Source organism: Urocitellus parryii, chromosome 2 (genome assembly GCF_045843805.1).
Source record: "Urocitellus parryii isolate mUroPar1 chromosome 2, mUroPar1.hap1, whole genome shotgun sequence".
Taxonomy (NCBI): domain Eukaryota; kingdom Metazoa; phylum Chordata; class Mammalia; order Rodentia; family Sciuridae; genus Urocitellus; species Urocitellus parryii.
The window spans coordinates 143781479-143796315 of NC_135532.1; the positions used below are offsets into that span (position 1 = coordinate 143781479).

Consider the following 14837-nt stretch of genomic DNA (forward strand, 5'->3'; position numbering starts at 1 on the left):
GTCCATGGATTCTGTTATTACAGTATCCTGGTTTGTTTGGGGCACCTTCCTCCCTTGTTTTTTTCATGTTGTCTGTGTGTGGCCTTAGAATAGCACTGGAAGTAGGCGGAGGACATTACAGGTTTTTAGCTTTTTCCAGGCTTTGATCAGGTTAAGGAGCAAAATCAGCCTGTCACCATGCACGCTGTAGTTCCTTTTAAGACTCTCTAAAGGAGCTCAAAAAGCACTTGCTGTGAAAGAAGGACATTTACAGTGTCTTTCTTTCTTGCAGTGTGTATCAGAGATATTACAGTTTCTTCCCTGTATTCTTGTAGTACCCGTGCAGATTGTCTGTCCCTCACCTTGATGTTGGGCTTCAAGAGAGAGCTGTTTTTAAAGTGTTATATGAATTTAAGCTACACAAAACTTATGATCACAGAAAATGGCATAGTTTAGTGATTATGAATATAAGTCCTATGATCATAATAGTTTTTATTAATTATTTTGATCTTCTCATACTTACAGAACCAATAGATTCCTAACATTGTGCCTTCAACCCCTTCAAGGAATTTTATCCCTTTCAGATAGTTACATTAAGAAAAAATTACTACTTGTAGTGCCTATTAAGTATAAAAATAAAATATACAAAATGTTTGACAACTAATTAAGTATCATTGTTTCTGTTGCTTAGATTAGGATAATAGTAATAGTTTTAAAATACAGAAGGAAAAACTGTATATGACACATTGCTTTGTGATGAAAATTGCTGTATTTAACTCTTGCTTTAAAGGCACTGTGTTCAAATATACAGTGCTAACAGAAAAAAAAATTTGTGAATCTAATACTGTTGAATATTAAATAGTACTAAATATTCTCAATTTTCATGATAAACAGTTTAGAAATAATTATTGTGTGTGTGTATGTGTGTGTGTGTATCAGTTATCAATGGACCTTTATTTATTTATTTTTATGTGGTGCTGAGAATCAAACCCAGTGCCTCACAGTTGCTAGGCAAGCGCTCATCTCTGAGCCACAACCCTAGCCCAGGAACAATTAGAAACAAATATCATGAAAGCTCTGAATGCAAGTTTAACAGGAGCAGAAGATATATTAGCTTTAACTATTACCTGTGGAGTTTGTTACCTGTTTTAAATTATTCCTTTTATAATATTTCTTAAACATTTGAGCTGAGATATGAAACATCTTTCTACAATGATGCTTGACACTTGACATAGTAGAAAGTGCTTCAATTTCTTTATAATTTTTAAAATGATTTATGATATTTATGATAAATGTATAAATTCTGCCTTTTCAAGTACCTTAAGCTATCATAACACATTTTCCCTCCATTATACACATCTGGAAAAGCTGCCATATTAAATAGATCCATTATCTTTACATTCTATGCTGGTACCCAAGCAGCTAAAACATCAATAGGTTAAAAACATGACTGCACTGGGTGATATCACATTAAAGTTGTGACCATACATTTAGTTGAGCCCTAAATGCTGCCTGGTTATTCTACTACCTTTTATAAAATGATTGTTATCCTCCCATCCCAAATGACTATTTTATTCCTTATCGCTTTCTTTCTGTTACTCCTTAAACCTACTGAGCTTTCATTTGACAATTTTGCCTTATAGTTCTTTAAGGAAATGGAAAATGTCACACAAGAATTCTCTCATTTTTTTTTCTACCACCAAATTTGATGTGAAATCTACTTGATTTTGCTTTATTGTAGCATCCTCTGATGTCATGTTTTATATAATTCTCAATTACCAAATAGTCTCAAATAGCCAAATGTATTGCTTACATGGTCATCACTTAATTGAACATTCATCTTGTTAAAGCATTAGAAGTTAGGGAAAATGTGTAGTAGAATTTAGTACCTGATCAGAAACTTCAATTTATTCATCTAATTTTTATTGTTAACCTGTGAGTTGAAGGTATTCATACTGTTTTCAGATTAATAAAATTTAAAGACTTATGTCACTGAATTCAGGAGTCTCTGTAATAGTAGTGGGTGTTAAAGGGGAAAATTATGACTTAACAGTGATAAAGTGTGGATCCATGAAACAATGAAAACCAGACACTGAAATATATCCTTCAGCTTAAATATGGAAAAATTTTAAAAATAGTTTCTTTATTTTGAGCCACGGCATGGACAGCACCAACAGCACAGTATCCTGCATGGATTTCTTTTTTTGTATTTTACTGCTAGTCCAAATTTCTCTTTAGTATTGTTAACATAATCTTTTGTACTATTTACTATCATTTCAATATTATTGATGCTCTCTCCTTGTTCCTCTACTAAAAGAGATATCTGAATGAAAAGATCCCGTAAATCCTTTACTTGGTTTTCCAAATTAACAAGTTCCTTATGTCTTTGTTCAATCTCTGAGAGTTGTGCTTTAGTGATATTGATTTCTGTGAGTAAGCTTTCATTAAAAACTTCCCATTTTCCTTGGTGAAGCATATCATTTACTTCTTCTTCAGGTACCTCTTTACCAGAAACTTCAAGTTGACGAAAAATAAATGCCTTGCACTTCTCTTGCTTTGCAGCTATTGTGTCATTGTATATAAACATGGTTTGTTGAAAATGTCGGAACATTGCAGCATACTGAGATTTAAGTATCCTTGTGATGACTGACGATGGACCATTTTCAACCTCTGACTTTTTAACTTCTTTAACTAAATCACCCAAACCTCTGTTAATGTGTTCTGCTTGGGCTTTTATCTCCTTTGTAATGCTAGACTCTCTCTTAAGGAGGCTAAACCTTCTCATTGAAGCCATCAGACTTTTCTGTTGCTGTCCAAATCTTTGCACATCATCTGCCAAATTGTTAATATTCTCCTGTAGTTTTTGGATCTCATGTAGGTGTCTCTCAGCTACAGGCTCTCTCTCATAAATAACAGCTTGCTGCACAAACACCCCTTTTTCCTCTGTTTCCGAACTTAACACATGACTGTCTCTGTAAAGTTCAATTTCCTTTGTTCTTTGCTTTAGTTCTTGAAGTCGGTCTTTCATCTTCCCTTTCCTGCTAAGAAGCAAGAATGATTATGTTAAAAAGAAATTTGACTTGACATAGCTGTTTATCTCCCAGCAAAAATTCTCCTAGTTTTCTAAAAATTAATTTTAAAATAAGAAAAATTACTAAGAATTTTCACATAAATATCACTGAAATTGGAAAAATAACATGAAATAATTTATGAATCATTTTGCCTAATGGGTGGCTTCTGTGAATCTCATTTAGTTGAGTTTAGTATCTGAGAAAGCAGTGATGGAGACACAATTATCCCAAAATTAGTACTTCAGAGTCAAGATTCTAATATGTAATATTATTTTTCTTAATAAAGGGTGCTTTTGCTCTACTTTCAAGTTTTAGGATTAACCTTTAGACTTTAAAAGTGCCCATACTAATGATATTTTTAACAGTTAAGCTGGTCTGTGTAATGTTAAAAATATACTCATTTTGGTAAAATAGGCATAATTAAGTTAAAACCAGTGTTAAAAACAGGACAGTTTCTACATTAGAGTTTTAGGTAGGTAGATTATGGTGAATTTAAGTTTTCTGAGGCCTTTACGTTAACACATGTTATAGCTTTGTTTTCTTATCCATTGCATATTTATGAAATTATTTTCTTGGTTTGATTATGGTGATTTTTCTTTGTTTTGTTTTGTTTTTGGGGTACTGGGGATGGAACCCAGGGGAACTTAGCCATATCCTCAGCCTTTTTTTATATTTTTTATTTTGAAACAGGGTCTCACTAAGTTGCTTAGGGCCTTGCTAAGTTGCTGAGGCTAGCTTTGAATTTGCTATCCTCCTGCCTCAGCCTCCTGAGCCACTGGGATTACAGGTATGCACCACCACATCCAGCCTGATTTCTTATTAACATTCCTTTACAAAAGGTTATCTATAATATCTTATAATAAAATATCTATCATTTTCTTTTAATTGGTACTTTTTAAAGCATGAAAATATACTTATATAGAATTTTGAGTATGACATTTATCACATCCTGTACTGACAGTTCTCCATTGAAATCAAATTGATGCACATGTATAACATGATATAACTACATATAAAGCAACTTAAAAAACCAGTCTTCATTTATAAAAAAAAAAAAAAAATCTTTATTTTCACAGAGCATCTTCATTTTAGAATGGCATTTAATGTCTTTCATTATATTTTGGGTTAATCAAATAATGTTTACATTATTATAAACACCCAAATAATATTTAAAAAATATAAAGAATCATGGTTACAGTGCCTTTCTCAACTGTTTTTTTAAAATTGTTTTTAGGCCTGAATCACTGGGGAAAAAAAATAGAAAATGGGTATTTTTGTTTTAAGAAAATTTGCTATTGAACTATTTAGACATATTCAGAAAGGGCCCGGAACAAATGGATAGTTTGATGATTTTTCACAAAGTCAATACATCCATGTAAACATCGCACAGATCAATAAATACATAACTTTTGTATTTTCCTTCAAATTATTAAGTTTTTCAGTTGCTTCCCTGTTTTACATATGTATCACTAATTCATTCTAAGCTGAACTGACCTGAAAAATCCACTTGGTATCTTAAATATAGCAGATATTCTTTTTATTTTATTATTTTGTTTTTTGAAGATTGTTTTCTGGAATATTCTAACGTAAACTGGCTGTGTTGGAATTTTCCTTTCTTCTCCTTCAACAATTACTGGTTTCTTATCTTTATTCTTGGTTGACTCCTTTATTTGGGGATATCCATAGCTTCTTTTCAAAACATAAATGTTATTATAACGTACATTTCTGAAAATTAAAAAAAAAATCTATCTTTACACCTGAGCAAAACATTTCCTGTGAATTTAACTCTCACAAAGAATATTCTCCTCAAGTTTTGAAACCAGTATCATCCAAAACCAAACAGACACATCAAGAAAAAAAAGTTCAGATTAATAACCTTGATTAACATAAGTGCAGAAATTCTTAATAAACTATTCTCAAACCACATATAAAAGCATATTGAAAAAGATAGTGCACCAAGATCAAGTAAGTTTTATCCCATGGATGCAAGGTTCGTTTAGCACATGGAAATCAATAAGTGAAGTTCATCACATAAAAGAGTATAAGGACAAGCATCATATGATTATCTCAATAGATTATCAAACTAAAAAGCATTTTACAAAGTGCAGTGCCCATTTATGTTTAAAACACCAGAGAAACTGGGGAGAGAAGGGATATACCTCAACATTGTAAAGGGAATATCTGACAAACCCAAGGCCAATATCATACCGAATGAAGAAAAACTGAAAGTATTTTCTGTAAAAACTGAAACAAGACAAGGATGCCCAATCTCACCACTCCTATTCAACATAGTCCTTGAAACTTTAACTAGAGCAATCAGTCAAGAGAAGGAAATTAAACTGATAAAATAGGAAAAGAAAAAGGCAAGTTATCTCTATTTGCTGATGGCATACTTCTATATTTTAAGAAGATCACAAAGATTTCACCAGAAGACTTCTAGAGTTGATAAATTTAGCAAAGTAGCAGAATATAAGATGAACATACGTAAATAACTTTCCTATACTTTAATAATTAATCTATTGAAAAGAAAACTAAAAGCGTTTACAGTAACCTCAAAAAGTACTTGTGAATTAATCTAATGAAGGAGGTGAAGGACTTCTGCAATGGAAACTACAGAACACTGAAAAAAGACATTGAAGGATATCTTAGAAGATGGAGATACCTCCCTTTTTCTTGGATAGGCAGAATTAATATTGTCAAAATGGCTGTACTACCAAAAGTGTTTCACAGACTCAATGCAGTCCCCTTCAAAATACTAATGACATTCTTCACAGAACTAGAAAAAACAGTTGTAAATTTATTTGGAAAAATAAGGATCCAAAAGAGCCAAAACAATCATGAGCAAAAAGAGTGATGCTGGAGGGAGACATCATAGTACCTGACTCAAATTATACTGCAGAGCTCTAATAACAAATACCACATGGTATTGGCACCAAAACAGACTTGAAGACCAATGGAATAGAATAGAAGACACAGAGACAAACCCACATAAATACAATTACCTGATGTTAGACAAAGTTGCCAAAGACATACATTGTAGAAGAGATAGCCCTGTTAACAAATGGAGCTTGGAAAACTGGATATCCATATGTAGAAGAATGAAACTTGACACTTATCTTTCACCCTTCACAAAGGTCAACTCAGAGTGAATCACTGACCAGAAACTCTGCAATTGCTAGAAAATGTAGGCCCAACATTCCAACATATTGGCACAGGAAACAACTTCATTAATAAGACTCCTAAAATGCAAGAAATAAAACCAAATATAAATATCAAACTAAAAAGCATCTGCACAGTAAAAGAAACAATTAAGAACATGAAGAGAGCCTACAGAATAGAAGATCTTTGCCACCCGCATTTCAGACAGGGCATTAATATCCAGAATTTATAAAGAACTCAAAAACTTAGCACCGAAAAACAAAATAAAACAAACAAACCCCCCCCACATAAAACCCAGTTAAAAATGAGCAAAAGAACTAAAAAGACACTTCTCAAAAGAAGAAATACAAATGGCCCACAAATAAATATATGAAAAATTTTTCAACATCTCTGTCAATTAGGAAAATGCACATCAAAACTTGGGCTGGGATTGTGGCTCAGCGGTAGAGCGCTCGCCTCGTGCAGGCGGGACCTGGGTTCGATCCTCAGCACCACATAAAAATAAAGGCATTGTGTTGTGTCCATCTACACCTAAATAAATAAATAAATATTTCTTTAAAAAAATCTTTTATTGAGATTTCATCTTCTCTATCAGGATGACAATTATTAAGAAGAAAAATAATAATAATTGGTGATGAGGATATGGAGTAAAACGTACATTCATACATTGTTGGTGAGACTGAAAATTAATGCATCGATTGTGGAGAGCAGTATGTTGATTCCTCAAAAACTAGGACTGGAACCAACCATATGACCCAATTATCCCACTTCTTAGTAGAAACCCCAAAGATCTAAAATCACCTTGATGTTTATTTCAACACAATTCACAATAGCTAAGCTGTGGAACCAACCTAGGTACATCTCAACAGATGAATGAATAAAAAAAATGTGGTATGTATACACAATGGAGTATTACTCAGCCATAAAATAGAATAGAATTATAGTATTTGTAGGTAAATGGATGGAACTGGAGACTATCATGCTAAGTGAAATACTGAAATATGCCCAGACCCAGGAAGTCAAAGGTGGAATGTTTTCTCTGATTTACAGAAGGTATTTCAAAATAAGAGGGAGTGGGGAGAAAGGAAAAGAGGGGGGCTCACTAATTTCTTTTTCAAAATAGAAGATGAGTGGAATAGAGGAAGGGGATGCAGGGGGAGAGAAGAGGAATGGTCTAAGGGAAGAATAGTAGAATGAATATTACCTAACTTTACATATATGAATATGTCACAGTGAATCTCACCATCATGTACATCCACAAGACACTAATTAGGAAAAGAAAAGAAAAGAAAACTACAAGAGGAGAAAGATCAGTAAAGGGAAGGGAACAAGGAGAGGGAAGAGGGAAGGGAATGGGGAAGTAAGTGGGGATTGAATTAGAGCAAATTATATTCCATGCCTTTATAATTATGAATGAACAACTAAATGTTATGTACAACTATAGAATGAACAACTAAATGTTATATACAACTATAAAGAACCAATAATAAAAAGAAAATTTTGCTATGTTCTCTCTTTTGCCCTTAAGAATCTGCTACCTGATTCCTTTACAATTATCTGATAAATATTTAATGGGTATTTTTAATTTAGAAACTCATATATTTAGAATTTTTTGTTTATTTTGCTTTGTAGTTTTTATAGTGTAGTTGGTTTTAATTACTACCCTTTAATTTAGTCATTAGTGGTTTCCTATTTATTTTTGGTACCTGAAAGTTTCCTTTCTTACTTTAAAATTTAATGATGTAGTTTTTAAATTTCTTTCTTTCTTTTCCTTAGGGTTATATCAACGCTTTCTGTATGTTTAGAACACAAGGGAATTATTTCAATGTCTGTGTGTCTCCACTAAGTCATAGTTGATTATTTTTGTAGGTCAACACTTCAAAAAATTTTTCCAGTTTTGTTCATTTGTGCAGAAATCGACTTCATGTAGGTACTTAGATGCACTTACATGCTGTATATAAATTGTATTTTCTAGTAATTGTATACTTTTAACTATATATGCATAACTATTTTCAATTTGATTGATCCTTATGCCTTTATAAATCAGAATATTAGGCAAAGTGAGATATCCAGACATGTTAGAATTTGAAAGTTGGAGGAGATGGAGTTCATATAGTTTCAAAATATGAAGCTCATTATTGTGAAATTATTTAATTGCTGAAGCTAATTTTGTGCAATCTTTTCTGTACTTTAAATTTTCTTTCTTAATGGTAGAAGTATCGTATCCAAATATGAAATATCTTTCAGAATGTTTAGCTTAGTACATAGATATACATTTTGGAATTTTACTAGTGGTAATGGACTTTGATTTTAAACATGTTTGAGAATAGAGCAATGATTAGTACATATGGTAACCAACTTTGACAATTTGTTGTAGGAAATAGAAAAGTAAACTTGTGTGATTCAAGTAAAACTTTTTTCATCCTATTACAGATAGTACAAATTCTTAAAGACAGAAACACAAATACAAATTACCTAGTGCTTTAAAAAAATATGCCCTGGGATAGATACTTAATATATTTAAAGTAAGCCATTTTTTCCTAGGGTTACTATGGTGGTTAAATAAAATACTTTTAAGAAATACATCCAGTGCCTAATCCAAGGTAAATAGAGTATCCTTTTTCTTTTTTATGTGAAGAAAACTTGCAACATTTCTCTAGTTCAAGATTAAAGCAATAGATCTTATAGGAATATTAACCTCTTTGGCTACTTAAATAAGAGCTAGATGACAGTTTCTAAAAATAAACTGAAACTTTTCTAAAATAAAAACAAATTGCATATATTCTCTAACCTTGAATCATCTGACTTTTTTTGCAATGCAGTCTTTCAGTGCTTTCTACTTTTCCTTAGTGTAGATAAATTGTAAACTTGTTTAACAATATTAGGACCCTTTTGTTTATTAAAACTCTTAATTTTTAAACTTTCACTTACTGATTTAATTAACTTATATGCATATAAAAATGGTTTTTATATTAAACTTAAAACTCCACAGCCTTGAAGATAACTTGCTTTAGATATTACATGGCCAATTCTTAAATCTTCCCTTAAAGTACTTACAAAAGTCATTATTATTTTTACTTGGGATATTTACTTAGAAATAGGATATTTTAAAAATTCTAATGTCAACAATTGTGATAACATAGAAAGTATCTTACCTCTTGATATATCTTGCATTCAAATAATGGTGACTTTAACAACTTTTGTGATTTAAATATTTGCAGTATCCTAGCTAAAACATTAAAATTTGACTAATTTTATATTTCACTGTGATCTTTATACAATAATTTAATATTCTCATTACTTCAAATTAATTTCAGAATGTTCTAGGAAACAACAATGAAAAAATTAATTAAAACTATAGAAAATAATCTCAAACTTTAAAGGTTATACATATGTGTCCAATTTGTGCGCAGTTTTCTTTTGAATATTAATGTGAAAATATTCTCTAAAGCACAGCATGATTAGTTTATAGTCGATAAAAGAATTTTAGATTTGTTTTTATAAAATCTGGCTTTCCAATGTTTTCAAAATGAGAGGTCATTTGTTAAAGAATTTTAAAAAACTCTTTCCTCTAAAGTTGATTAACAAAGAGCTCTACACTCAAATCACATTCAATTTTTCAGTAGAATACATGAACAGATCAGCTATCTGTAGCCCTGTCCGAGTCTGAGCAAAACAGCAGTTTTAACTATGTGCTGAGCTAATTTTAAATGTCAAAGTATAACTAGATTTTAGTCACTGGATTTCTAACATCAAAAAAGTACAAAAAACGTAGTTTATTTACCTTTCTGTCTTGTTCCTTTTGTTGCTTTTCCACCTTCCTTGTTGTGAGTTCTGCCTTTGAAAGGAAATCTGAGTATCACATTATGTAATGTTTGATCAAATTACTGAAATCTCTGTCTTATAGGTCACAGCCTAATTTCTATATGTTTCTCATATAGTTAATTGAAAGCCAAATAATGAAATCAAATAAGTTGGAGATAAAGTTGTACTTTTGCTGTTAATATGAAATGAGAAGAACAAATTGCTTACTTCACACCCGGAGAATCTGGTTCTGCCAGTTAGACGCCTATTCTTTAGATTAAAGAAAGATTTTCATTGGAGCTAGCTTGTAACAGGAAGTCCTTGTTTTACTGCCTACATAGAGTATTTTGCACAGTCTCTGAAACTCAAGTCCTACATTATCTATACAATATATTACTCAAAAAAAAGCAGTGAGTTTACTTTTTTTTCTTTAGATATAAAAGCCTATTAAAAAAATAAGGAATTAAGTAGGAATAAATAAGAGTGTAAAGAAGCTTGGTATAAAGCCTTTTTGTTCCATTTACTTTAAAATTATTGAATTTTATCCTATTTTAGGAAATCCCGGAAGGGCACATAGCTCATAGAATCATAGAATTTCAGGAGAACATCCACAAAAAAAGCTCATGTCTTTAAACCTCTCATGCTACTTTTCATTTTACTATATTGCTATTTTTACTTTACAAGATGTTTCTTTCAACATGGAAGAGCTAAAGCTGTATAGTAATATTAAGCCATTTATTTGTTATACAAATATAACAACTCAAAACTAATACCAGGAGGAAGTAGTTATAGGAAAAATTAGAAATGAAAATTTTTCTGATACTACCAAATTCCCAAACCTCTCCTATTTTTTCCCCCTACATTAGTTGTTTGAGGGCAAGAGGAAGAACATTCGTATAACAAATATCAAAATAACATTTATCTTTATTCTTTGACTTAGAAGTCCTACCTCTTGGAATCTGTTTCTCATTAAGAAATGACTCTGAAACCACCTAATTTTTACAGTACTCTGTAAAAATGAAATGGTGAAACACAAATATCCTTCAGTGCAGGATGAACTGAATAAATGACAGAATATTTATGTAGTGGTGCATTTTGCAACTACACAAAATAAAATTTTTTTTATTCTTTCTCAGAGCAGATTTAGAATTTAATATTGAGTTAAAACAAAAAGCACAGTGCAAAAGAAATGTATGCCGTATACTAGCTTTAAGAAAGGGAAGGTGAATATAATATACACACAGACAAAAATCAGTCAATGACAATGAATATCCATCATGCCCAAATTGTGCTCTTTAAAATACAATTTCTCCCATATACTTATTTATATTTTCAGAATGAAAGTATGTGAGGATAAACTAAAAACTAATGAAAATAGTTACATATAAGAGAAAGGAAGGAATAGAGAAAGAGAAGGTATAGATATGGATGATATTTCTTTCTGATTGAAACTTGTTTATGTACTTTTGAATTTTGAACCATATAAATGCATTAACAATTAATTTTAAAAAAACAAATTTCTTTATAAAGTAAAACTACTCTGAAACAAATGAACCTACCTATATAGCTAAGTGATGGCATAGTCACACAGAAAAGGGTTATTTCAAGTATTTAAAACTCAATATTTGTGACATCTGTAGTAGGAAATATCTTAGAGACAGAAATAACCACAAAGATATCTTAACCTTCATTTAGTAATCTTTATTTTTAGTAATAATATTAAAGTTATTAAGTTTATTTGTTTTATATGATTCTAAGGATTACACCCAATGCCTCACATGTGCTACGCAAGCGCTCTACCACTAAGCTACTGCCCCTGAAATTATTAAGTTTAAACTCATATAGGATGAAGCAAATAGTTAATGTCAATGTCATTAGAACTTGTAGTTGTCAGCATATATTAAAAAGAGATACAAATAAGATCTAAGAAGCTAAGTGAAAACTTCGTAATATTTGATTTGAAGTTAAACAGAATCAGTATTAACTGATTGTACCACCAGGTACAATTCATTTTTATTAAAATTAGGAAATAAAGGCAAAAGATCAGATGTTGGTCTTAATTTTTTTCTATGAATTGAATTTAAGTGAGTCACAAGTAGTTTTTGAAAGCTAATTTTTTATAGAAAATTCTGGTATTAATTATGGGAAGAATATAGAACTAAATAAGTCACCTTTTATAAACTAGTATAAAATAAAAGAATCAAGCAAAGATCATCAGTAAAATTTGAAATGAAAGGCCAATGTGGAACTTTATTTTAAATGGATCAGACTGTAAATCTACTGATCAATTTTAATATCATAAAAATATGGTAGCATATAAAAAGTAATATTGTATGGCTCCTGTGCTTGCCAAAAGAGTTCAACATGAAAAGTGTTTGGCCTCTACATCTAACTACCAAATATGGGGAGTACAGAGTATATATGTTAAATGGTCTCATGAGGAAGTATTACTTAAATCCAAAACATGGGAAAGCCTAAAAAGAAATGATTTGTTTTATTTTGTAAGGAAATAACATAGTAGGAAAAGAGGAGCTATGCAGTATACTAGCTTTAAGAAAGGGAGGGTTAATATAATATTAAAAAAACACTTAAGACTGATAAGTTATGTGTATGGATTGTATCTGATTTTGAACTTAACATTTACAAAATGATACTGGGGAATGTTGAATGCATTGAGGTAATATTAAAGGTTTACTATCAATTTGTTAGGTATAACAAAGATATTATGGTAATATATTGTAATTTTAAAATGAACAGGGAAAAGTGGAAGGTATATAGATGAATAAGGTTGGTTCAGTATTGATAATTTTTTTAAAATTGATCATAGAGTTTCATTAGATATATTGTTCAGTGTATTTATTAAAAACTACATTTTGCCCTCCCCCCAAAAAAACCCCTGTCATATGCATTACATTGTCTTTTAGTTTTGGAACGAGATTGGTTCCAGGACTGCCCTATAATACCAGAACTAAAGATGCTCAAGTCCCTTGTAGAAAATAGCGTATTATTTGCATATAATTTGTGTATAGCCTCTGATATACTTAAACGGTCTTTAGATTGCTTATAATACTTAGTGCAGCATAAATGCAGTGTAAATAGTTGTAACACTATTGTTTAGGAAATAATGACAAGAAAAATATATGTAGACAAATAGCAATATCTCAGTGTGATTCCCATTTTTCTTAAGAACTTATTTCTTCCCCAGTTGTCCCTAAATGAATGTGTTTGTTGTGTATATTTATGCCCAGTGCTGGTCCAAGTAACTAGAAGTATAAGTCTCCAGTAAATTGCACATTTATGTGGACATATTCACACATCAGAAATATAGATGAACTCAAATATTATTATTGTTATTTTTAATTTGTTGGTTTTTGATATACATGACAAACTGATAAATGAGCACAAGTGCCTTTGTTAGATAATAAGTAAGATAGAGTGCATTTTGACATGCTTTACATATATGGAGTATAACCCACTCCAATTAAAATCCCATTCTTTCGGTCGTACATACTGTGGAATTACACTGGTTATGTATTAATTTATGAGCAAAGGAAAGTTATGTCCAATTCATTCTGCTGTCTTTCCTGTTCCCATCCCCTCACCCTTCTCTTCATTTGCCTTTGTCTAATCCATTGAACTTCTATTCTTCCTCTCCCAACCCTCCCTTGTTGTGGGTTAGCATCCACATATCAGAACATTTGACCTTTGGCCTTTTGGGACTGGCTTATTTCACTTAGCATAATATTTTCCAGCTTCATCCATTTATTAGCAATGCCATGATTTTATTATTCTTTATGGCTGAGTAATATTCCATAGTGTATATATACCTTTTTCTTTATCCATTCATCTGTTGAAGAGCACCTAGTTTGGTTCCAGAGCTTGGCTATTTTGAATTGAGGGGCTATTAACATTGATGTGGCTCTTTCACTGTAGTATGCTGATTTTAAGTTCTTTGGGTATGTACCAAGGAGTGGCATAACTGGGTCAAATTGTGGTTCCATTCTAAGTTTTCTAAGGAATTTCCATACTTCTTTCCAGATTGGTTGCATCAGTTTGAAGTCCTACCAGAGATGTATGAGTGAACCTTTTTCTTCACATCCTCATTAACATTTATTATTACTTGTATTCTTAATAATTGCCATTCTAACTGGAGTGAGATGTCCAGTGTAGTTTTACTTTTCATTTCTCTAATTGCTAGAGATGTTGAACATTTTTTTCTTATATTTTTGGCCTTTTGTATTTCTTCTTCTGTGAAGCATCTGTTCAGAACTCATATATTATAAGCACAGCTTGAGTATGTGTCATTTAAAACATGGTTGTTTGTATTTTTAAATTGTAGGAACATGAGATAAGAGTACTTACATCATGATATAATTCATTTTAAGAGGATGAGGACATAGTTTTGACTGAGGGATATGGAAAGTAGCCCACTTCTTTCTCCTTTTGTAACTTTTTTGTTGGCCTGTTAATTTATTGCTTTTGATATGTGAACACTTTTCTTTATCTGATTTTCCTCTCTTAGGCCAGTCCTTACAGACTTCTTTTCATCAATAATAAGCGAAAATGTTGAAATTAATACTACCATACTTTCTAAAATCAGGTTATTCATTATTCAGTAGATTAAAACTTTGGAATTGAAGGAAATGGTCAAAATATTTTAAGTCACCATCTGATTATATATGCTATAAAATAATTTCATTTGTCATTCTTAGGTTGGCAAATAAACAGGACAAGGAAGGGGCTTTAGGAGAAGCTGATGTGATTGAATGTCTCTCTCTGGAAAAACTGGTCAATGAGCACAAGTGCCTTTGTCAGATAGTAAGT

The 14837-nt window shown here is 31.3% G+C and overlaps 2 protein-coding genes across 4 annotated transcripts in view; one reads left to right on the forward strand and one right to left on the reverse strand.

The window, feature by feature from the left end:
* Arl13b (ARF like GTPase 13B) overlaps nucleotides 1–14837 on the forward strand; it is a 61450-nt gene that overhangs the window by 27659 nt on the left and 18954 nt on the right. For both annotated transcript variants that reach the window (XM_026405274.1, XM_026405275.1), the window contains exon 4: nucleotides 14726–14831. In XM_026405274.1, coding sequence (XP_026261059.1) covers nucleotides 14726–14831 — 106 coding nt within the window. The remainder of the gene's footprint in view (nucleotides 1–14725; nucleotides 14832–14837) is intronic.
* On the reverse strand, nucleotides 2123–10061 carry Stx19 (syntaxin 19). 2 transcript variants are annotated; one of them, XM_026405276.2, is made up of 2 exons: nucleotides 9994–10061; nucleotides 2123–3020 (listed from the first exon to the last, which is right to left on the reverse strand). In XM_026405276.2, exon 2 carries the CDS (start codon nucleotides 3005–3007, stop codon nucleotides 2123–2125), a length of 885 nt encoding a protein of 294 aa, XP_026261061.1. In that variant the 5' UTR covers nucleotides 3008–3020; nucleotides 9994–10061. The 2 variants fall into 2 exon arrangements, with proteins under 2 accessions (XP_026261061.1, XP_026261062.1); XM_026405277.1 differs by having other exon boundaries at nucleotides 2123–3017; nucleotides 9994–10060.